Source organism: Myotis yumanensis, unplaced genomic scaffold (genome assembly GCF_028538775.1).
Source record: "Myotis yumanensis isolate MYYU_CA2020_CCGP unplaced genomic scaffold, mMyoYum1.0.hap1 SCAF_14, whole genome shotgun sequence".
NCBI classification, from domain to species: Eukaryota; Metazoa; Chordata; class Mammalia; order Chiroptera; family Vespertilionidae; genus Myotis; species Myotis yumanensis.
The window spans coordinates 10,147,322-10,172,395 of NW_027223765.1; the positions used below are offsets into that span (position 1 = coordinate 10,147,322).

Genomic DNA, 25,074 nt, shown 5'->3' on the forward strand with positions numbered 1-25,074 from the left:
TCTTATAGCTGAAAATTTGTACCCTTTTCTCAACCCTTCCCTATTTTATACTTTAATACAGTAAACACAATTATATTTTATTCTTTTAAAAAGCCTTTCAGGATCTGGCATACTCTTTGGGAAAGGCAGGTGTGTAGACCTCCTGGCTGTTAGAGCCCTGGGCTTTAGAATACCAGGTTTCAGCTAGCATGTTGTTGAAACGCAGTGCAGCACATAATGTAGCACAAGGGCTGAGCACAGAGAACTGAAGAGTCTGGCCAAGTCACTGCAGCCAAAATAACTGGACTGCGGCATGGCTGCTCTAGGCATTTTTTGCTGGCTTTACAATCCCTGAGGTTTGGCACATCACCAGTTTATGTTGCGACAATTGGGATCTGTCAGAAGAGAGTAAAGCAGTAGAATCAACGTTGCAATGGACTAGGTCGGTGATGCAACCTCCAAAATGTAAGTTTATTCCAAGTTGACTATTAAAAAATGGGAGGGTTGGGGTCATTTTTGTGAGAGGGGAGATATGAGACAGGATTTCAAATCAACCTAGAAAAATGTTTCTGAATGCTCTGTTTTTCTCCTTAATTCATTAGTAGAAGAGAGTTGGAAGGTTCTCTGAGGAAAATAGGCAGTTTATTTAGGTATAGTATTTCTTTCACTCTAAAGAACAACACATTAAATATTAGGCAATGTATTTTACTAGTAGAGATGTAATGGAAGATTATTCCTTTTTTATGGCAAAGAATGCCAATATAAAAACTGTCGTTGCCTGATTGTTATAAAACATTTCATACGTAGTTTTAAAAAATCAGCATAAACTGAAATCAATTCCTTCTTAGAGTATTACAGCAAGAAGTAGCAAAAAGAGTTCAAAGTCTAAGGTAGTACTAATATTATTGATATATAGTACTCATAATAAAAGGTATTTACTGAGAAAATGAATGCAATAATGTAATGAAAAAGAACAGAAAAACTTTAAAATATGAGGAAGTTAGAGTGAAGTGGTCTGAAAAGAGCCAGAAATAATGACGTTTTGTATTTTAATAATTAACTAAGAAAGGTTTTTAAATCTCTTCTCTAGATTGGGCTGGGAGGGTTGGTTTGGTAGCTGGAGTTTGGGTATATTTTTATTTAGTTAAATCTCTATGTGACTGTTTCGCACCAATTGTAATTGGGACAGTATATAGAAGTAAATATGAATACTTGGGCTAAAATTCACAAAACAGATCTGGATTCAGATCTGGCATTTTGTAGTTGTTCAACCTTTCACCTCTGAATTTCTCTTTCCTCAGCTGTAAAGTTAGGGTTTTTGATTAAACCATTAAGGTACCTCACTTCTTTAAAAACAAACACACATATATATATATATTTTTTTTTTAATTGATTTCAGAGAGGAAGGGAGAGGGAGAGATAGATCAATGATGAGAATCATTGCTTGGTTGCCTCCTGCACGCCCCCTACTGGGGACGGAGCCCGCAACTTGGGCATGTGCCCTTGACCAGAATCAAACCCGGACCCTGCAGTCCGCAGGCCGATGCTCTATCCACTGAGCCAAACCGACGAGGGTGAGGTCCCTCACTTCTTGAAACACTGTCTCCCTAAAACAGCCTGAAAACCTATCAGCATATTAGTGCATATACAACTGTTAAAATAGAGGTCAGTTTACAAGTATAGATGGTGTAAGAGTAATTTTTCATTCGTCCAACAAATTTTGAGTTCTATATGCCAGGTGCTATTCTTGGTGTTAGGATTGCGGAAAAGAACACAGACATAGAGCTTATGTCAAAGAGGGAGACATAAGTAAATTATTTAATATCAGTCAGGAAGCAATAAATGCTATGAAGAAAAATGAAGTACTTTCTCTAATCTTTGGAACTTGATAAGGGAAACAAGAAGATATAGAATGTATTTGGGACACTGTTGTTAGAATTTTTTTAAAGACTTGGGAGATGGTTGCCCTTGGATTGAGAATTGGAGGTCAGGATATGATGTAGTAGGGGAAAGGCTTATTTTGAATACTCTTTTGTTGTGCTCTTTGATTTAAAAAAAAAAATGTTTGTATGTATGACCAAACAAAAAACAAAAAAAAACACACGCCACCCCAAAACAAAATAGAACAAAAAGACAAACAACTGAATCCTTAATGCTGTGGGGAAATTCTTTTTGATGATATATTTAACATGCTTTAGTCCAATCTGAACTTTTTTGGCTAAGTTTATTAGTCTTATCTATGTGTCCTGTGTCCTAATAATGTTTAGATAATAAAGTTTTTAGCTTTTGGTTGTATCAGATTTTTCCTGTGGATGTGTACACATTTTTTTGTATTAACATTTGCAATACTAAAATTTAAGTTTATGTATAATTTTCCTTAATGTGTTCAAATTCCATGAAAAGAAAATCTATTTAAAAGTTGTAAACTTTTGCTAAAGAAGAGCTTGCTTGCTTGCTTGCTTCATGTCTTTCTTATGGTAAGAATTTAAGTTCTTGACATTTTGTCTTATATATTTTCAACTTTTATTTCAGTTTTAGCATGTTTACTTTTAGGTTCCAAACATCAGTTGAACTTGGAGAACTCAAATAAGGTCACTTCTTTTTTTCCCCCTAAAAAAATCAACATGCCTAAGCATCTTTCTTGATTTTTATCTCTGTTCTTTTCTAGTTGGATGAGAAATCTGACAAACAGTATGCTGAAAATTACACAAGAGTGAGTATATAAAGTCCTAAGGGAATGAAACTCAAGGTCAATTACAGTTACTTTCATTCTTGATTTTACTACAGTTGAGCTGATGGAGCTCTTCTTCCTCTCTTCATCTATTTCCTGTCCTTGACCCCCAAATTCCTCTGAGGTTGAATCATGTGAAGCACTGGGAAGAGAAAAGACACTGCATTTTATTTCCCTGAATGTCACCTCCTAAGCTTTTGGCTGTTGTTTTGATTTTCATTCCTCTAGAATTTAGTCCTGAGAAGAAGGACCAAAGACACTGCAAATGAAGTGTCTTTAGGAATGGTGGTGACACCCGCTGAGATTTTTTTCCCCTTTCAGATAAATTATTTCTTTGAAGTAAAATAACTTTTTTTTCTGGGAGTTGCTTTGTGTCAAAGTCCCTAACTTTATTCCAGAAGTATTTTTTGATAGTCATCTTAAGGAAATTATTAGGATTACTTTTATGCTGTATCCAAAAAAGATATACCAGTTCTGTCCAATTGAAATATAGTGCAAGCCACCAATGTAAGTAAGCCACATGTGTGTAAGTTTGAATTTTCTAGTAGCTACATTAAAACAGTAAAAGAAACAGGTAAAATTAATTTAAATAATATATTTTATTTAGCCCAAATGTCAAAAATATTTTCAACATAATCAATATGAAAATTTATTGAGATATTTTACATTGTTTTTTTCTGCACTAAGCCTTTGGAATCTGGTATATATTTTGCACTTTAAAAAAAAAATCTCATCTTGGACTAATCACATTTCAGGTGCTCAATAGCTACACTGGGCTTGTGGCTACTGTTTTGAACAGCACAGATCTATGCCATTTTTTAATCCAACAGCGTAATCGCCCATTTCAACTGATTGTGGGAAGAGCAGTCTAAATCATAGTGATGCATGATGTTGTTGCTCTCAGCTGCAAATAGCATCTCCAACTCTAACAAAATATTAGAAAAAGAAAAGATCCTAAAGAAGCAGCTTCAGGGAAATAAATAAGCGGACTGCTAATTAGCATACCAATTACAAAATTCTAAATCTAAAAATTAACCCGATGTGTTCACCCCAGTATTGTTCACAGTGTAGCAAAGATAAACTTAGAAAACAAACAACTCTTACACAACTATTTCCTTCTTAGTTATGAATTCTAGATTCCATTAAAATGTTTTGAGTGATGGGAGTTATGCTTATAGTGCCTGAGCCCTTCTCTGGGTGCCCCTCCCCAAAGCCAACGTGAACTGCCTGTGGGTGGCACTTTGGTAACTTCTCGTCCACACTGTTAGATCTCCTTCATCACCCTGCCTTTTTTACTTTCTACAGCAAACATTTTTAAAGAAACAAGACTTAGAAGTGTCATATTTCTTTTCTCTAGCCTTCATCTCGAAATTCTGCCTCAGCAACAACCCCTCTAAGTGGAAACTCATCCAGACGAGGAAGCGGGGACACCAGCAGCTTAATAGATCCAGACACCTCATTAAGTGAATTGCGGGTAAACCACAATTTTTGGTGGCTTTTTAGAAACAATTTTTTGGCTTATTGCAGAATACTAGTATACTGAAACTATTTAACATTTAATGTGATGCAGTAGAAAGAAAAGGAGTATGAGTTCTTTAAGAGAAAATGATTAATACAGTTTGAGAATGTGACTTTGGTCTGAAAGGAAGGAGAGCGGTTACTTTTTCTGTTCTCTTTCCAGCCTCAGACTTTACTTGTGCTTGCTCTTTACTTGTATTTCTTCGAGAGAATGATTTCCTTGAAGTGAGATTTTTGTAATTGGCTCCTATCAGAACCTCAATAAATGTCTGTTGAATGAATCAATGAATAAAAGACAGACAAACCCACTGAGGAGGGAATGAATGGGGCAGAGGAAGTACAATACAGAAACTGTGTATATCGGCCTTGGATGATTATTCCTGCCTATAATTACAGAATTGTATTTAGGGCCCTGAGTCAGTTATTTCCCACCTAAATCAAGCATCCATAGCAGGGCCAGGACTAAGAGAAACAGTATTTTCCATTTAAAATGCAACTTGCTTCACTTTCCTTATAAGGATTATGGTAACATTTGGAGCAAATGCTTGGGGTCCTTAGGATACTCTCATTTGACATTGTGTTGAAAAGTTTTATGTTTAACTTCCCTCCCTTTACTTCCTTTCTCCAAAAATTAATTGTGATCAGTAACCAAGTTATTGAAAGAAAACTTTGTTGATATCCATTTATTACATTTTTAAAAGCTTCTGCATCAATCAGTAAAATTTGCTGCTTAGAATTAATTTACTACATATTTTACTAGTTCGAGCTAAAGATTATGCTAAATATTTAAGTGATTTATAAAATTCTAAAATTTATGTTAAAATGTTATAATTTATGTAGTTTTCTCTTTTCTATATACAGCCCACCCCCATTTGCTAATGCTGTTTCAACATGGGTTAATGCCAAGAAAACGTTTAACTCCTTAGATACATTCTCCAGACCTTCTCCAGCCCCGCTGTCACCTGATCTGCTTGCCCTTTGTAGTGGTTGGGAGTGGCAGTTACGTTTGTGTACTCTGATTTTTTGGCTTTTGTTATGGTATATTCCATTGCAATTCACAGTTTCATCTGAATTCTTTGAGACTTAAGATATGTTTGTGGATGGTTTTATGCAACGGTTCATTCCTATGTCCTGCAGGATATCTATGACCTTAAGGACCAGATACAGGATGTAGAAGGGAGATACATGCAGGGGCTTAAAGAACTAAAGGTATCAGGGCCCATTCTGCAGCCGAAGCATGCTGTCTGTACGCAGAAGTGTTGGTAATGGTGGCTTCACGAGTTCTATTAACCCCACTGCACATAGCTTCACTAACAGTGTTCGTCTTTCAAGCATGTGCTTAGCTTGCAATGCATAGGAAAGGCGAACTTCCAATCTCTGCTTATGTTTAAATGTTTAGTATATGATTTTTGGACTATTCAATAATATTATACCTTACAGTTTTTAAACCTTGTAAAATAGTATCTTAGCCATACAAAATTGAATTGGGCAAACACCTAAAAAGTATTATAAGAATTATTTTATTTTATTTATTTATTTTTTTACTGTGAATTGACCTTAAAATTCTTCCAAGGTGAATGAGAGAGTTGCCTGTGTCTGTCACTGAATTCTATTAAAGGCAGAGGGAAGAAGGATCTAAGAGCATTGTTATAAATATTCCCTTTGGAGGAAGGACTCTGAAGCATGAGGCCTGTGCTTGCTTGCTTTGTTGTTTTTAACCTATAGGTCAAAAAGGATGACACAGATTCAGTGCCTTAACGAATTTGGAGATCAGTGTAAATGGGCCTTATCTTGTCCAAGCAAGGATGGCTGCCAGTTTTTAATGCAAGTGTTCATGTGAGGCAGACACTTTTGTTGTAAATGGCACTTGATTATCTTCCCTATGTTTTATTATGAAGTTCAAGCCTAATATGAGGAAATTAAGTTTCTCTGAACATATGCATATCCCTGTTTAAAACCGAAAACACAGCAGGCCTCTAAAAAAGCATAAGCAAGGCATTCAGAAAGCTGACTCCGGATAATGGGCCAGGGTTTCATCTGCCTCCCTGGTGTGATTTGAAGTCGCCTGGCTACCAGCCAAAATCTTCATGCAGGTGATTATTGTTCATAAGGAACTTATAGGTGAGACTCAAATCAGAAAGCGTGGGAAGTCCTATGGAGACTGCCCTTGAGGGAAGCCTGGAAGCTGCTGGTGTGGCAAAGTGAAGTTGTCAGTAAACATGAGGAGAATTAGGGTTAGAAGCTGCTGTGCTCAGTTAGTCTTATTGCTCTAATTTTCAGGATTTAATCTGCCCCTGCTTTCAAGGTTTTAGATATGACTTTTGGAAATATCTTGGATCAAGGGGAAAAAGCCAGTACATTAAATAAATACATTCATGTTAAATCTCGTGTGTAATATAATGTATCAGGAAAGCAAGCAAGCCACTCAGGCATTTTTATTTGTTTATTTATTTTATTTAAAACATTTTTTCTTACCTTAGATCTACCATTTATTCCATTTTTTGAAGGCTACAAAAGAACAGATTAAATTTATCTGAGACTTTAAACAGATAAGATCACTTTTTTAAATTTATGGTCAGTGTATAATTGAACTTAACTTCAGGTTATATTTATCTTGAAATGACTTTTAAGTGGGAGAAAAATCATTTAAAATATCTGATTGAAGCACAGTGATGTGATATATCTGTATTCTATTAAAAAGGATGCTGGGTCATTGTTCACGACTTTGTTCTTTAAGTATGTCTGCCTTTGGGGCTTTTCCCCATTTCCCCCACCCAGAATTATCTGAGTCTTGTTAAAACACAGGTTGCTGGACTCTACTCCTAGATTTTCTTATTTAATGTGTCTGGGATGGCGGTTAAAATGTGCGTTTTTATTCAGTTCCCAGATAATGCTATTGCTGCTCCTTCAGAACCTACACTTTGAAAATCACTGCCTTAGGTGTATTTAAGTAAAACTAATTCTTAATGTGTATCCCTGTGTGAGCTAGATCAAAATCACTGCTACCTTGATACTTACATTTGAAACAGTTGTCTGTGATCTTGTTTAAAGGAGGAGTACATTACATAAGTTTTATGTCAGATTTCTTGTGTTATATATTGCATCTTGTATTTGCTGCTTGAACTAGCTTAGATTCCAGTGTTCATGCAGTTATGCTTCATTTTATATGGACTGAGTTGTAAGGAGAACTTTGGATGCTATTAGCCTTTAAGATGGATCAGAATCATCCTAAACTCTCCATTATATTAAGATATTACCATATTTAAATTACTATACAGTTGACTTTGCTTATATTTTTTATTTGGGTTATATTTGTTCCCAATTCTAGAATAAATGTTGCCTGTTAATACAATCCTAGTTTATTAAACTTTATTAAGTGTGTGTGTATCTTTACTGAGATATAATTCACATACCATAAAATTTACTCATTGACAGTGTACACAATTCAATGTTTTTTGGCAGAGCCACAGAGTAATATAACTATCACTACAACCCAATTTTAGAACATTTTTATTTTCCCAAAAAGAAACCTCTATCAGTCATTTCCCACTTCTTATCTCCCACTCACACACTCAGCCCTGGGTAGTCACTAATCTACTTTCTGTCTCTGTGGACTTGCCTGTTCTGACTTTTCATATAAATGGAATCATACCATATGTTGTCTTTTGTGATTGACTTTTCATTTAGCTTAATATTTTCAAGATTCATCCATGTTGTAACATGTATCTGTGGTGTCTGTGTGTATTTTTTATTTTTTTTTAATGTGTGTGGATGATATTTCATTGTTGGATTTACCACATTTTGTTTATTTGTCAGTTGATGTACATTTGGGATGTTTCCAATTTTTGGCTATTTTGAATAATGCTGCTTTGAATATTTTTGTGTACACGTTTTTATATACACATATCTTCTCATTTCTCCTGGGTTGAATCCTAGGAATAGAGTTGCTGGGTCATATGATAATTCTGTATTTACCATTTGGAGAATCTGCCAAACTATTTTCCAAAGTAGCTGCACATTCTCACCAGCAATGTATGAGGGTTCTAGTTTTCCCATATCCTCACCGATACTTGGTTTTGGTTTTGGTTTGTTTTGTTATAGCCAGGTAGGTTATAGCCATCCCGGTAGGTCTGAGTGGTTTTGAGGTGCATCTCTCTAATTACTAATGATGTTGAGCATGTTTTCATGTGCTTATTGTACGTTTAGAGAAATATCTATTCAAATCTTTGCCCATTTTTAAATTGAATTATGTGTCTTTATTATTGACCTGTAAGAATCCTTTATATAGTCTGGATACAAGTCCTTTATCAGACAAGATTTATAAATATTTCCTCCCATCCTATCAGTTGTTTTTTTACTTTCTTAATGGTATTGTTTGTAGCACAAACATTCACAATTTTTTATGTTCTATTTTTTCTTTTGTTGATAGTGCTTTTTTTAAAAAATATATTTTATTGATTTTTTACAGAGAGGAAGGGAGAGAGATAGAGAGTCAGAAACATCGATGAGAGAGAAACATCGATCAGCTGCCTCCTGCACATCTCCCACTGGGGATGTGCCCAAAACCCAGGTACATGCCCTTGACCGGAATCGAACCCGGGACCCTTCAGTCCGCAGGCCGACGCTCTATCCACTGAGCCAAACCAGTTACGGCTTGATAGTGCTTTTGTTGTCATGTCTAAGAAAATATTGCCTACTCCAGTTTTATGAATATTTACAGCTATGTTTTCTTTTAAGAGTTTTATAGTTTTAGCTCTTACATTTAGGTCTTTCGTTCATTTTGAGTTTATTTTTGTGTATGATATGAGATAGCAGTCCAGCTTCATTCTTTTGCATGTGGATATTCAATTGTCCCAGAACCATTTGTTGAAAACATTATTCTTTTTTCCATCGAGTTGTCTTAGTACTCTTGTCAAAAATCAGTTGATCATAAATATAAGTGTTCTGGACTCTTATTTCCATAGCATTGATCTTGATTTGATAAACATTTGCACTAGTTATTTATTTCCAATAGTGATGACTTTTTCTATGTGAAATATTTTTTTCTTTTTAGCTTTGAAAAAGTTACTAGGCATTAGTAACTTAGACATAGTCATTAAAGAACAGACTTATAAGCTATTTTACGCAGAAAACTTAGAATATAAAATTTCAGGCATTTTCTTGTAGTTCTTTTTAAAAAACTTTTTTAAATTGATTTTAGAGAGAAGGGAGAGAGAGAGAGAGAGAGACATTGATACATTCATTGGTTGCCCCCAGACATGCCCCAATCAGGGATCAAACCCAAAACCTGGGTATGTGCCCTGACCGGGAATTGAACATACCACCTTGGATGATGCTCCAACCAACTGAGCCATACCGGCCGGCCAGAGCGTGGTAGCTCTTTTATTAGTAATCATTTTTTTATTGTTTACTTATTTTGATATGACTAAAAGTTGAATAATTGCTAGAAATACATGTTTATACATTTACATTAGCATCATTATGCAGTCCAGGAAAGTACTGAAAGCAAATGTCCAGGAAGTAGCAAAATTCAAATGAGTACGAAGTTCACTTGTATAAAACGAGGCTGTATTCTATTATATCATTGCATTCTGAATACCAAATAGCTTGTTGTTAAAACTGTAAGAGTAACATTTCTGAAAACCTTGGTGACTCTTCATTTTGTTACTCTAACAAATATAAGTTGTCTACACATCTTTTCATCTTTCAGAGGCGACATTGCTGCTTGATTTTCTTGCCTTGGATAGCAGAGGGCATATACATTGGCCTTTTTGGCTTATCATCCTCCTGTTGTATGTGCATGTTACTAAACAAGGAGTTCCCCAAACTGCTTGTATTTTGCAAAAGTGCATCTTCATGTGTTTGTGCCAGTGCTATCTTTTCCTGTTATATATTATATATCGTATATGTATGTGAACATGGTATTTTAGGTATCAGGCTGATGACTTGGACTTTCTTTTAGGAGTCTTTGTCTGAAGTGGAAGAAAAGTACAAGAAAGCCATGGTTTCTAATGCACAGTTAGACAATGAGAAGAATAATTTGATCTACCAGGTAGATACCCTCAAGGATGTTATTGAAGAACAAGAGGAACAGATGGCAGAATTTTATAGAGAAAATGAAGAAAAATCAAAGGTAACTGCTCATCTTGTATTACACCTTTCTCTTGGATCAGAAAATTAAAATCTGCCATTTAAAAAATGCTGGGCTTAATGGAAAAAATGTATCATACCTGGGAATGATGTTTCAGTCAAACCAATTGGTCCAAGGAAATTGACAAAACATAACAGGTCCTAAATATTTTTCTTTTTAAATTTTTATAAGATTTATTTTATTAAAGAGAAGCTTATAACCATCTTTAGTTTCTGAAAATAGAATAGAACTCAAATTTTATCTTTATTTTCTATCTCTTAATTGGGACAGTTACAGTTAATTACTTATTTCTTTCTGTTTTGACTGGCTAGAACTCCACAAAGCTTCAAAGACTTGCAATGCAATGGTTCAGTTTTTTCTTTTTCTTCTCCCCTCCCCCATTTTTCAAGTAAAGCTGTTTTCTAAATGATTGGAGAGAATTTTTAATCAGTAATTTAGAAACAGCATTGTGGAGACATGGGTCAGAAATTGACATATGTTTTCTTTAGAGCTCTATAAACTATGTTCTTAAAATTGCAGAGGGAAAATTAAAGTGTAGCTCCATCTTTAAAGAGAAATGTCCCCTCATCTCTTACTACTCAGGTAAGAGACAGTTTAATAGGAAGGGCAAGATAAAGACTTGATTCTTTTACTTTATGAGTTTTCAAAATAAAGAATTGGTTGTTTAGCATTCTTTCATAGTCATCCATTATTGGTTTCTTTTTAAAAAATATTATGAAGTCAAGTATTTAAACATTTGATGATTTTAATCAATTATAGATTTTACTAGAGGCTCAGTGCATGAAATTAGTGCATGGGTAGGGTCCCTAGTGGTTGCCAGTTGCTGGCCGGGGCCTCACTTCCCTGGCTGCAGGCCTCCAGCTGGGGCCTTCCTTCATTCTGCAATACCCCCTGGTGGTCAGCACGCGTCATAGTGAGCGATCGAACTCCCTGTTGGTCAAATTCCCGAGGGGACACTTTGCATATTGGGTTTTTATATATATAGATTCTAACTGATTTTCAAATTGTCCAATCTTTAACTAATGTGAACCTCTTCAGGTTGATTCCCAAGTTTTGACAAGAGTCTATTTTAAAAAACATTTTTTTTATTGTTGAAAATATTACATATGTCCCCTTTTTCCCCTCATCAACCCCCTTCAGTCTGCTGTGCCTCTCCCCCCTCCCCCCACCTCCCGCCTCAGGCCCTTACCACCAGGCATGTTCCCTTGACTGGAATTGAGCCCAGACCCTTCAGTCCACAGGCTGACGCTCTATCCACTGAGCCAAACCAGCTAGGGCTCAAGAGTCTATTTTTGATAGCTTCTTTGCTATCTAGCACAGAAGGTGTTCCAGGCTCACCTGGTACATTTCCTGCACAGATCTGGAATCAGCTGTTTGTCCAAGGAACCCTGCTTCTCTTTTAGTGAAATTAAATTTTCCCTCTGCACATTTTAACAATATAGCTTACTATGGTTGCTAGGGTTGCACTTGCCACCAAGTTCGTCGCTGTTTATAAGCTTTTTTAGCATCAGGTGAACATGTATGTGGGATAGTTTTAAAAATAATTAAAAAACAAAAGTTTTTAAAGTCAAAATATGAGTGTATGCTTATGATTCTAGTTCATGTTCAGGACTCTAGGGTTTTTACTTAGAGTCTTCCTTATATATGTATATCTCTTTTTTCCCCACACTACCACTTTCCGTTCTTAAAGTCACTGAGGATGATAGTAATTATGTTATATTCTATGTTCATTGCATTATCCCACAGTACCCAGAATAGCAATACCAACGTTACCACCAACAATATAATTACTTAAAATAGTTATGTTTTTGTTTTGTTCTGTTTGGTTGTTATTTGACTGCTAGGCTACGCATAGTCCAACTATTGTTTTTAAAAGTTACTTGAAATAGTTTCTGTCCCTGTGCTTATGTTGCTAACTGGTTATATAGTTCCCTGCATTTTATTTCAATATTTAGAAATTGCTTTTTTACTTTTTATTTTTAAATTATTTTTACTTTTAATTGTGGTAAAAAAAAACATATAACAAAATTTACCACCTTAACCATTTTAGAGTGTACAGTTCTGTACTGTTAAGTATATTCACATTGTTGTAAAACAGATGTCCAAAACTTTTTCATCTTGTAACACTGAAATCTTGTACTTACTAAATATCTCCCCATTTTCTCCTCCCCCCAGTTCCTGGCAACCACCATTCTCCTTTCTGTCTCTATGAGTTTTATTACTCTAGATACCTCATATAAGTAGACTCATATATTTGTCTTTTCATGACTGACTTATTTCTCTAGCATAATGCTCTCGAGCAAGGTTTGTTCATGTTGTATCTTGTAATGGGATTTCCTTCCTAAAAAAGATTTCAGAGTGTGTGTGTGTGTGTGTGTGTGTGTGTGTGAAAATTATATATATATGCCACATTGTGTGTGTGTGTGTATATATATATATATATATATATACATATATATATATATATGTGTATATATATATATATATATATATATATGCCACATTAATCCATGCATATGTCAGAATATTTGGGTTGCTTCCCCGAGGAATTACTTTTTATTTCTGTTTTACAGTTATGTAAAATGTTTACATATATCGGAAGTCAAGTCAACAAAAAACATATTCAAAGAAGTCAACTTTCTAGCTCTTTCTCTTCATCCCTATTTCCCTTCCTTAAAATTTTAAATTTCTAGTTTATTCTTCCATTTTTTAATCTAAGAAGATATATATTTTTTGCCATTCAAAAAATATATGCAAATATATATGTTCCTCCTTTCTTAGAAAATGGTAGCATACTGTAAATACCATTCTGCACCTTGATTTAACCGCCTTATGATTATAGTATATAGAGATCTTCCTCATTTTTTAAAATCACTGTATAGATATTTCATTGTGTGGATGTACTATAGTTTATTCTTCCAGTTCCCTATTAAGGACATTCGAGTTGTTCGTAGTCTCCTGCTGTTAAAAATAGTCCTGCAAAAATGATGTACCTGTAGGTCTTTTTAATTTGGGGGAGTCATCAAAGTGGGTTTACCTGGGTCAAAAGGTATGGTAATGCTGCTAGATTCTGCCGAATTCCCTCTGTAGGGGTTATACCATTTTGTATTCCCACCAAAATGTATGAGAGGGCCTGTTTCCTATCCCATAGTACTTTCCTGAATTATGTTGTCAAGTTTTCGGACTCTTACTAGTGTTATAGAGAGAAATATGATTTTCATTTCTATTTCTCTTAGTATGATCTTTTCATGTTTAAAACAATTTTTTTCTGTGAATTCAGCTTTTAGTCCATTTTTCTAGTAGTGTTTTTTTTCTTTCTAGTTTTAGAGACTATAATAGAGAGATAGTAACTTTTTGTCTCATATAAGTTGTAGCTATTTTTTGCAGTCATTTTACTTTGTTTATAGTCTTTTGCTATTCAGAAGTTTTTATTTTTATTTAATTTATTATCTCTTTCCCCTTCTTGCTTGTAAATTTTTTAGTCACTTAGTAATGTTTTCCTCATTCATTGGTTATAGGAATTCACTCATCTTTTCTTTAGTACTATAACTGTTCTCTCCCTCCCTTGCTCTCTCCATTACCCCTCCTCCTTTCTGAACACTTCTGATCCATTTGGAATTTGTCCTGATGTATGGTGCAAGGTTTGGTCCCACTTTTCTTTTTCCATACAGATATCTAGTTATCCTAACACTAATTTAAAAGTATTTTTTCTTATTGATTTGAGATGCTCTTTTAGTTTTGTTGTTGTTCAATATATTTGTCTATTGGTCCCACTTAATATATTGTACTTGGGTCTATTTTTGGATGTTCTATTCTACTTCATTGATCTGTCTTCATGAGGCATCACAACAACATTTTCATTATGTGAGCCTTATAATATGTTCTAATATCTAATAAGGCTGGCTTTCTTCTTTTTCAGTATGCTTTCTGTCCATTTTTTCTTCTAAATGTACTTTATAATCAACTTTTCTTGCTCTAATGAGAAAAATACCTGGTGGTGTTTTTATTTGGACTTCGTTAAATGTATGGATTAATTTGGGAGAGAACTGACATTTTTATATTTGAGTCTTTTTATCCAAAAAGATGATATACCTTTCCAATGGTTCAATTCTACTTCTCTGTCTTCCACAAATGTTTTATATAATTTTCCTCAGATAGATTTTGTATATTTTTGCAAGTTTACATGTATGTATTTCTTAAATTTCATTTTTAATTATATATATATGTTAATTTTTTAACCTGTTATTTTACTAGGTCATCTCATTGTTCCAAGTAATTTTGCCATTGATTAGTTTGGGTTTCTAGGTATATAATCCTATAAGATGAAAAATTAAAAATTTCTGTACCTTCCCATAGACCACAGAATTTTTCTAAGTTACTCTGCATCAGCAGTTCAGGGGTGTTTCTGGAGGTCAAGCTTAGCCTCTATGTTATTATATTGTAGATGTTCCGGTTTGTTGTGTGCCATTATCTGTGTAAACTGTATCTTTTGCTTAATGACAGGAGTTAGAAAGGCAGAAACATATGTGTAGTGTGCTGCAGCATAAAATGGATGAACTTAAAGAAGGCCTTCGACAAAGAGATGAGCTTATTGAGGTACGTACATGAACTGAGGAAATATTTAATTTTGAAAAAAATGCATTGAATGGGATGAGAGGTATGCATTGGGAGGGAAAGGAGTTAAAATACTATAAAGAGTTTACTACTTGTCTCTTCATATTTGGCTGTACCCTACAATTTTACAAACGTGAAACATAAAGGCTTAAACAATTAATACTATGAACCCTATAAACAGTCCCCCTTTCAATAATAGAAGCTTTTGTAATTGTCTTTTATTCCTAAGCACATTCTTTCCTACAGACATCTTAGGAAATGGGCAAATGAAAGATTACAGAGTACATCATTCTTTGGAATGTAGTGAATGCTGTCTTTTGGAACATGATTCTGGGGGAATAAGAAGCTTGATCCTCACTGAGGTAGATGCATTTCTGAAGTGGCTAAATGAAAATAAAAAATTGTGGAGGCACCTTATCTACAAAAGCAAAGGCTGGCCAATGCTGAGTTCAACTTTCTCCTGGTGGAGGGACTCTGAGCATCAGTGTTGGCAACCCTTTTAGGAATGGGAAGCAGTGTGGTCCACCAAGAGATCTTTGAAAGCATTTATCATCCTTAGTGTCTACTACCTCACATGCCATTTCTGTTTTTCTCTAATTGCGGTTTTTCCTTTTGAGTTTGTCGTTTTTTGTCACTATGAAGTTAGTTTGTTGGTAAGGGATCCTGCCCACTAATCTTGGTGTGTTTACCAAAGAGCTCTAATGTTAACTTAGTATTGACGACGTGTGAATAATAGCAGGAAGGCCATCTCTTAATGATCTCTAGGGGATGCCTCACTTACCACACTCACTCATCCACATCCCAGGGCACTCGGACACCTTCACCTCCACCCACACCCACCTCCCACCCTCTTTCCCTCCTTCACCTATGTACCTGCCTCACTTAATCTCTCTCCCTATACATGACTTAAAACAACAACAACATTTAAGCTCGGCTGGTGTGGCACAATTGTTGAGCATCGACCTGAACTAGGGCAGTGATGGCGAACCTTTTGAGCTCGGCGTGTCAGCATTTTGAAAAACCCTAACTTAACTCTGGTGCCGTGTCACATATAGAAATTTTCTGATATTTGCAACCATAGTAAAACAAAGATTTATATTTTTGATATTTATTTTATATATTTAAATGCCATTTAACAAAGAAAAATCAACCAAAAAAATGATGTCATAGGTTCGCTATCACTGAACTAGGGGGTCATGGTTCTATTCCCAGTCAGGGCACTGCCCAGGTTGCTGGCTCGATTACCAGTAGGGGGTGTGCAGGAGGTAGCCGATCACCATTCTCTCTCATCATTGATGTTTCTATCCCTCTCTCCCTTTCCCTTCCTCTCTCTGAAATCAATATAAAACTATTTTAAATAAATAACCATTTAATAGATGAAAAGAAATGACTTTTTCTGTTTGTGCGTTTGTGTTCTTTTCATTTTTGAGAATAATTGAATTGAAACTAGCCTACTGAAAGCAATGAAAATTTGACTATTCTAAATGCAGACACAGATAACTTTTAAAAATATAAAATTACATGGAAATTAGTTGTCTTAGTTTTTCCATATATGGCAAGAAGTATGTTATCCAAATTCTATTTCCTGCTGGTATTTTTGAATATGTGAATCCTCTCCCTTTTTGTCCTTTTGTATTTTTGTGTGTCATTGTGCCAGCCACTTGTTACTTCTGTTTCTAAATTAAGATACATACTTTTCCCCTTTTCTGATTTCAAAATAATAATAACGCTGCTTCTCAAATTCAGTAGCTTAGAAATAGTTAACTATTCTAGTTTTTAATTTGATGATGGCATTCAAGAGGAATTGTAATGCATGATTTCTATAATTTTTCATTGTTGTTTCTTTAAAAACTCAGGGTGCTGGGTATACAAACTTTAAAAATATTAAATTAGTTTTAGGTGTTTCTTATTTTTAGAATTAACATTTCTTAGATATTACTAGCCATGTTTATGTATAACTGAAAAATCTTGAGTATGACAAAACAATGCTTTTTGGTCTGCAGAATCGCATGGTAAAATATATAAGAAATGTGTGACTAAGGAAAGTAGGAGATCATAATTTACCAATAATGCATAAAAGAAAACCTTTTAAACATAAAAGGCTAATTGAGCATCATTGCCTAAACAGAAGAGTTGTTTAAGAATTACTAAATACTGATTTCTAGTTTTTCTAAACATTGATGTATTCATTTATAATGCATGATATTCTTTCTAGCATAGATTCTAACAAAAATTCAAAATGACGAAGCTGAGCTATGTCTCTCCTGTATTTTTTTTTAGTTCTGCTTAAGAAAATAAAGTTTAAAACTACTGGTTGTTCTTTATGATAAGGATCATAAGCAAATCTGAATTTCCCTCTTTAGAAATGTAAGTTTTTCCATGTTTGGAAAAGGCAGTTCTCAGGAAGAGTCCACATGTGGAGCTGGATGCACACACAAACCCTAGCTGGCTTGCTGCCACATCGCTGTGGTTGGAACGCTTATTCCCAGCCCCCTTCCTTACGTTATAGCGGTGAGCCAGGAGAGCCCTGTCTCCAAGACGCTGGGTGTCATCCTTCCTTCCAGCAAGCAGCTCCTGCTTTTCCTGTTCCTCACAGACCTTCCCCTTTACCTTGTTAAACCAGCTTTCTTTTTGTTCTGTTTTCCTCCTTTCACCCCCTCCCTTGTTTCTTTCTGCTCTTTCATTACTTCTCTTCCCCTCTTCCTCTGCAGGAGAATCAGCGTATGCAGCAGAAAGTAGACACCATGACAAAAGAGGTGTTTGAGCTCCAGGAGACACTTCTTTGGAAAGATAAAAGCATTAGGGTATGAAGTGAAATTGGGCTTTGCTCCCAAGCTCATCGACGAGGAATAGACCAATATAATTTACCTTAGAGATTCCAAAAAATCCGTCCTTTTGACTCTTTTTAAGCATTTAGTCAGTGTGAAATATAATAAGCAGAAGACAGAAACTTATAGAGGAAAACCTGATACCATGCATGGAAAGAACTCTACTTTCTCGCTGCCTCTGGGCTTGTGAAACCTACGAGTAGGAACTTTCTAAGGAAGTTGTTCTTTATTTCCTCAGGATTCTTATCCAGAAGCAGCCACAGGCATTTAATTCAAACTCTGTGGGTAGCTTTATATCCTGACATTGCAAGAATTCGGATAAGGAGCAAGAGGAAAAGGAGTGGGGCTGAGGGAAAGGTTATTAGCATTCCATAAATCCTTGGTAAGTAGAATAGGAAGAGATTAAAATCAGTTTAATTACAGGAGTGGATAAGAATGTCAGATTTGCTAGAGCTGCCAAATTATGACATCATCTCTAATTATAACCTCATAACTCCCCAAAGCAGGGGCCCAGATAAGGAAAAAGTCTTCAGTGCTTTTTTGCTAAGCCCTTCAGGCTGAAAAGATTTCCACCAGCTCATCCCGCGTGCCCTTTGACTGGCAGCCCCATCTCATGGCACAAGCTATCTGTTCCACAGTTGGGGTACCACATAGCCAGAGTTGCCAGAGGCTTACCTTCTCAGGGAAGGGCTGTGGCGGGGGAAACAGGTTAGGGGGGTTAAGGAAAGGTAGCAAAAATCCCCAAGAGCACTTGTGACAGACATAACCCTCTGGATCACACCCTCTATTGTTAGGGGCGGTCTGTTTAGTATCCAGTTCTTTTCACACTTCCAGTCACCCTATCCTGTCATTAATGAGCACCTGGGAAACAGAATGACTTCTGAAGAGTTTGGTAGACCAAAAGCTTTAAAGCAGTGGTTCTCAACCTTCCTAATGCCGCGACCCTTTAATACAGTTCCTCATGTTGTGGTGACCCCCAATTTCATTGTTACAAATTGAACATAATTAAAGCATAGTGATTAATGACAAAAACAATATGTAATTATATATGTATTTTCCGATGGTCTTAGGCGACCCCTGTGAAAGGGTCGTTCGACCCCCAAAGGGGTTGCGACCCACAGGTTGAAAATGTTGCTTTAAAGAAATAAAGCTACCTTTTAGAGTTTCTAATACTTATACCACGTTTCTAAAATTCTACCCAAAACTAGAAGAGCCTTCTGGAGTATAAATTAACAACTCTGTTAACAGTTTTAAAATTGTAAGCTACTGATTTTATTTAAATTTTTACTTGGGAAATTTAAAATGAGATGTGAAAAATGTATAGCACAAAGTACGTAATTTAAAAGTTTAAAATCTGGTCACTGTCTAGAATGGGTTTTTTTTTTAGGACCTTACATAATTTCCTTTAGCACCTATTGGCAAGCCTGTGGTTCCTATTTTGCATAATTATCTCAGTATTTTAAACTGGTTATTTTGGTCTGGCCAAGGAAAAATTCCAAAACTCTCAGTCCAATAAAATAGCTCTTTAAAATAAAACAATTTTTTTCTTTCCAAAAAGCTGAGCTGATGGTTAAGATATAAATTATTTGACTTTTTAATTTTCTTGGCATTATTAAATAAGGGGTATCTTCCTTCTGTGTGGTATATAATAATGTGTTCCTTTGGATTTAAAAAAATTAACTTTTAAAACATTTTTGAGATAATTGTAGATTCATATACAATTGTAAAAAATATACAGAGATCTTGTATGTATTTTATCTAGTTTTCCCCAAATGCAACATCTTGCAAAACTATAGTAAAATACCACATCCAGGATATTGACTTTGAAATAGTCAAGATACAGAACATTTTCATCACTGTTACAAGGCTCCATCCTGTTGCCCTTTTATAGCCATATCTACTATCTCCCCTACTCTGTCCCAAGCCCGGCAATCACCAATCTGTTCTCCTTTTCTATAATTTCGCCATTTAGGAATGTTATATAAATGGAATTATACAGTATATAACTTTTTGGAATTACCTTTTTTCACTCAGCATAATTCCCTTGAGATTCATCCAAGTTGTTGCATGTATCAGTAGTTTGTCATTTAAAAAAAATTAAAAACTGTGATAAAGTACAAATAACATACAATTTACTACTTTTAAGTGTAGAGTGAGTTAGTTGTGGCATTAAGTACATTCACATTGCCGTGCTTCTATCGCCACCATCTATCCACAGAACTCTTTTCATCTTATTTACAACTCCCAATCTCCTTCTCTCCCCACCCCCTCCCAACTCCCATTCTACTTTCTGTCTCTAAGACTTTGACTCAAGACAGCTCATATGAGTGGAATCATTAGTATTTGTCTTTTTGTGACTGACTTATTTCACTTAGCATATGTCCTAAAGGTTCATCATATTGTAGCATGTGTCAGATGTCCCTTTTTAAGATGATAATATTCCATTGTGTGTATCTACCACATTTTGTTTATCCTATCATCTGTTGATAGGCACTTGGTTTGCTTTCACCTTTTGGCTGTTTTGAATAATGCTGCTGTGAACATGAGTTTGTAAATATCTTTTTGTGACCCTTCTTTTATCTCTTTTGGGTATGTACCCATGAGTGGAATTGCTGCATAAATGGCAATTCTAGGTTTAATTTTTTGAGGAATTGCCATTTTGTTTTCCATGGCAGCTGCACCAACATTGCCATCAACTCTGCACAAGTGTCCCAGTTTCTCTACATCCTTACCAACATGTTTCCTGTTTTGTTGGTAGTAGCCATCCTAATACGTGTGATGTGGTCCTCCCTTGACTTACAACATTTTCAACATGGCCAATGACTACCTAATGTATCACTCATCTCTCGCTTCATTTTCAAGATTTAAATTTAGTAACTTCATGGAAGAGCATGACCATTATTCTCTTGTTAAAGTTCAGTTTTCTTTAGTTCCTCACTGATCCTAGTGCTCATGTCTTTATCCCCAAGGCTGTTCCAAGCACCAGGTGGCCATGTGCAATATATATATAAAGTACTTATATATCCATATATCCCAGTATAAGACTCACTCCCATTCTGACTACCCTGTGCAATTATATGGAGAGTTAACCTGTTGCCCAAAGTTCAGCCTGTTATACATATCTTTAAGGCTTCTTGACACTAGAATTTGAGGTTAGGTCAGGGATAAAGAATTATTTAGATTGTCACAAGCATATACTTTTTACCCTAAAAAAATGCACTGTAGGAACTATTATTGAATGCAGACACAAGGGTAGTGGTTAGATGGTCAGGTAATACAGAGGATTTCAGATCCAGCATGAATACATGTGGTCTAATTATACGGTATTTCAGTCCTCTTGAAACTTTGTGGTGAAATGGGAGCACTTACAGGATGTATTTTATTTTCCCATCCATAATTATGGGAAGACAAAATTAGAAAGTCCAAAAGTAAAGATAAAATTCGCTGCCGTAAGATGTGGAAGAGGAGCAAAGGGCATATTTGAGCATTTGCTAGAATTCCTAGTTTCAAATTGGTCTGTTCCTAAGAGATAATTTCTGTTCGGTGGTGGTGTTTATATAGAGCATGTTGTGATAGTGATCACTAACTCAGTACATGTGCTGATGCACGGCCTAACTGTGCACGCAGACGCCCATAACCACAACTTTCTAACCCAGCAGACAGAACAGCAACTGTCAACAAGGGTAGAGTATTGCCTGTGCTTTGCTGTCTTGGTGTTACGTTTGGTATTAATGTAGTGGAGTGTTAATATTAATGCCTTATGATATTAGAAAATCATTATTAATTCACAGGCAGACTCCAGACATGTCATACAGTGTGAATTGTTGAAAGAAAGTTAGATTTTGATGTTGCAGTTTGAGTGAGGAGTAGGACTTGCCCTGTGGACCACTTTTCCAGCAGCATCTGGGACGACAGCAAGGGAACAGAATTGTGGCCTTCATGGTGCTGCCATACAGAAAAAGTATGCAAGAGCTTCAGAACCAGAAAGAACTGGATTCATTTTCTAGCTTTGCCACTTACTGTGACGTTGAGCAAAAAAATATAACTTCTCTGAGCCTCAATTTTCTGATTTGTGAAATGGGCATAAGACAAAATACAGGGTATGTAAGGGGGAAATTATATAGATATACTTATTTATATGTGTAGATAACACAGTCTACGTATATAGTTGGAGCTACGCAAATTGTAGTTTGGGCTGTGTAAATCGTAGTTGCTCTTATCCCTTACTTACTCCCAGTTTGGTTGCAGAATACGATTATAATGTCTTTAAAGATTGTCCAACTCTTGAGTAACCAGTCACTAAGCAGTTGACCACTTCTAAACCCAATAAACTAAGAAGAAAGTGGCCTGTTGTAGTTTACTCAGATGAATGGGAATGCTGTCAGAAAACATTAAATATATGAACGAATGGATGGAGAAAGGCTTTTTCAAATAGCCCAGCTGTCAGGCCCCTGAATAGACTGCCTAACGTGGGTATGTTTTGAGGCCCGAGGATCAAAGTGTGTTCCTGCTTCTGCACTGTCCTCAGTTCTGACAGCCATGAGATTCAGGCAGTGGCAGGACAATGCAGATTTGGAAACAGCAGCTGGCTCCCCTGAGCCCTCCCGTCTCATGCATGGCAGGTGGGGCTTTACACCGAGGCCTCTTGAAGCCTGTGCCCACCCCATGGGAGCTGAGGTTACCCCCGCCCCTTTTGCAGATGAGGAAACTGAGGCAAAGATAAGTTAGTATGTGCCAGGACTCAAAAGCCAGATTCCAAAACCCATATTTGCTACCCTCTGTAGGTGGGCTGTATTTATTTTGTTAGTGTGTTATTTTTGTTTTTCACATTTTGAAGGTATATCAGAAAACCAAATTACTCTTAATTGTATTTAATTAAGTTAACAAAATAGGTTCTCAAGAATCCCTTTGGAGATTAGCCATTTTTAATTAAGTGGTATTTGAGAAATATTTTGCCACACTACTTGGAGAAAAATCACTACAGCCTACATTTAATTAAAATACCTTGTGCATACTGGTCATTTTTCTTCCAGAATTTTTTTTTAAAATCAAGTATATTCTTGAATAAACTATTTTAGTTGAAATCGGGGGGGTTTTGTTTGATTGATTCACCAAATGAAAATGTACTAGGAGATCAGTAAGGTCAACTTTATTTCACTATTACTGCTGCCTTCGTTTTCCATTTCCTGTTTGTTCATGGACTGGAAAAGAAAGATTCATTTTCTTGCCTGATGTGATAAGCATGTTTTGTCGAATTTATGCACGATTAACCATTTGCTATTAAAACTCCCTTCTGGAGATATATATCAATCTAACTTCGTATTTCCTCCCATCTCTCACTGCTGTTTCCAAGCTCCTAATGTTGCCTTGTCTTTTATGCCTTTATCTTTATTTGATTCGGGTACTTCTCTGCTCCCTTTCACTTGCTTTTTTCTGTGCCATTCTGTCCCTCACTACCCTGTCTAAAAGCAGGCCCTAGAGAAGCAGAAGGAATACATTGCCTGCCTTAGGAATGAGCGAGATATGCTCAGAGAGGAGCTGGCTGACCTGAAGGAGACGGTGAAGACAGGAGAGGTATGTTAGCATCAGCCTGCAGCTCATGTCCCTCAGCGCTTTCTTCTGCCTTCCTTTCATCCTGTCATCTTTCCTGGCATGAGTACAAACCACAGTGATCGTTCTTCAATCCATATTTGGTAGGCTTAAGTCATTTCTTCTACAGAGCTGTATTCCATGTAACTAGCTCTACCCGGTTTTACCTGTGGCAACCTGTTGTCAGTCACCTCACAGAGCATGCCCCCTCCGTGTGGGCCATCCTTTGATGGTGGGTTTTTTCTTCCCCACAGAAACATGGCTTAGTTATAATCCCCGACGGCACTCCCAATGGTGATGTCAATCATGAACCAGTGGTTGGAGCCATCACTGTGGTGTCTCAGGAAGCTGCTCAGGTCTTGGAGTCCGCAGGAGAGGGTCCTCTAGGTAAGACACTGGTTGCTACCTTGACTTGGGTTAAGGTGACCCTGTTAGACTTCCAGCTTGTTCATTCCCATCTTGGAAAACAAAAACTACACAAAGACTGTCTGAGCCTTATCTAGATCCTTAATGGGAAGAAACCTGGCACATTATCTTCAGGTATGAATGACCGTGGGAGACCAGCATTTGGGTCATTGAAGTCCCCTGGCTGGAGGCAGTGTGGGTATACACACATTGCTTTTTCACTTAGAGATAGCGCATTGCTCTTTCAATTAAATGTAAACCTTCTGGTCCCAGGGAACCGGTGGGCCAGTAGGCGACTTTCCAAGTGCATTTTCTTCCTGGAGCATCTGGTTCTGTGTTCTGCTTATCCCAGGGCTCTTGCAACTCTTGCCACCTCGTTTCTTAAGGCAAGAAACAGATGACCAAGAAGGTAGATATCAGTGTTATTTCTAGAGCAGGGCTTCTGAGCCTCTTAAAGTCCAAGCCTCTTCAATTTAACCCTTTGAGAATCTAGTGACACCTCGCTCAGGAAACCACACAGATGCTACCAATTATCTCCACTAAGAATCCTGCTCTACAGGAAGAAAATGACCCAGATAGATACTGTATCATCAGCCTCCTTTTACTTATTTAAAAAATGATCTCTTTTTCATGTTTTCATAGATGTGTAGGTTACCTAGAAAAGTGGGCTATAAGAGTGGGGGAAGTAAAAACACTCTTTTAAAGTTAGTGAGCACAGTCTCGATGTACAGACTTTCAGAAATGTGATTGTAGGGCACTTTGATGAATCAGAAGATGCTAGGAGAGAGAGCTGCTCTAGAGAATGGACTGAGGGTATGATCCAGAGCGTTTCCTCTGCTTGTTTGGAAGGTGCTGAAGAAACCGAACTTACAGTTAGCTGGGACCCTGATTGGTTGTAGGAGGTGCTGGCTAGGTGTCAGCTGCTGCTTTTACTCATCTGTGGGTATCCCCTCAGCCCAAGGGGCCTGTTGTAATATATGTGCTCCTCCCTCCAGGCCAGGAGCAGCCCCAGTGATCCTGCTACAGAGCCTGATAAACCCTTGATGGCCTGCATTTTAGAGCTGGGCCCATCTTCCCCCCACTTGCGGTTGTGGGCCTTTGCTTCTTCCAGCATTGTGTCCTTCTGTTTTGTTTTGTTTTGTTTTTTTTGTTCCAGCTTCTCCTCTCAGTTCCACTCTTGACCCCTGTCTTCTATCCCATATTTTGTTTTTTCCTGCTAAGGGCTTAATTAAGCTTGTGGGAGCACTCTTAGCATTTGA

The 25,074-nt window shown here is 36.5% G+C and overlaps 1 protein-coding gene across 28 annotated transcripts in view; it reads left to right on the forward strand.

The window, feature by feature from the left end:
* The window catches only part of LRRFIP2 (LRR binding FLII interacting protein 2), a 101,477-nt gene that overhangs the window by 66,646 nt on the left and 9,757 nt on the right, over positions 1–25,074 (forward strand). For 11 of the 28 annotated variants that reach the window (XM_070391708.1, XM_070391709.1, XM_070391695.1 and 8 more), the window contains 8 exons: positions 2,648–2,692; positions 4,068–4,184; positions 5,366–5,437; positions 10,191–10,361; positions 14,883–14,975; positions 17,705–17,797; positions 23,291–23,395; positions 23,665–23,797. In XM_070391708.1, coding sequence (XP_070247809.1) covers positions 2,648–2,692; positions 4,068–4,184; positions 5,366–5,437; positions 10,191–10,361; positions 14,883–14,975; positions 17,705–17,797; positions 23,291–23,395; positions 23,665–23,797 — 829 coding nt within the window. The remainder of the gene's footprint in view (positions 1–2,647; positions 2,693–4,067; positions 4,185–5,365; positions 5,438–10,190; positions 10,362–14,882; positions 14,976–17,704; positions 17,798–23,290; positions 23,396–23,664; positions 23,798–25,074) is intronic. The other 17 variants (XM_070391712.1, XM_070391724.1, XM_070391718.1 and 14 more) reach the window with 7 other exon arrangements.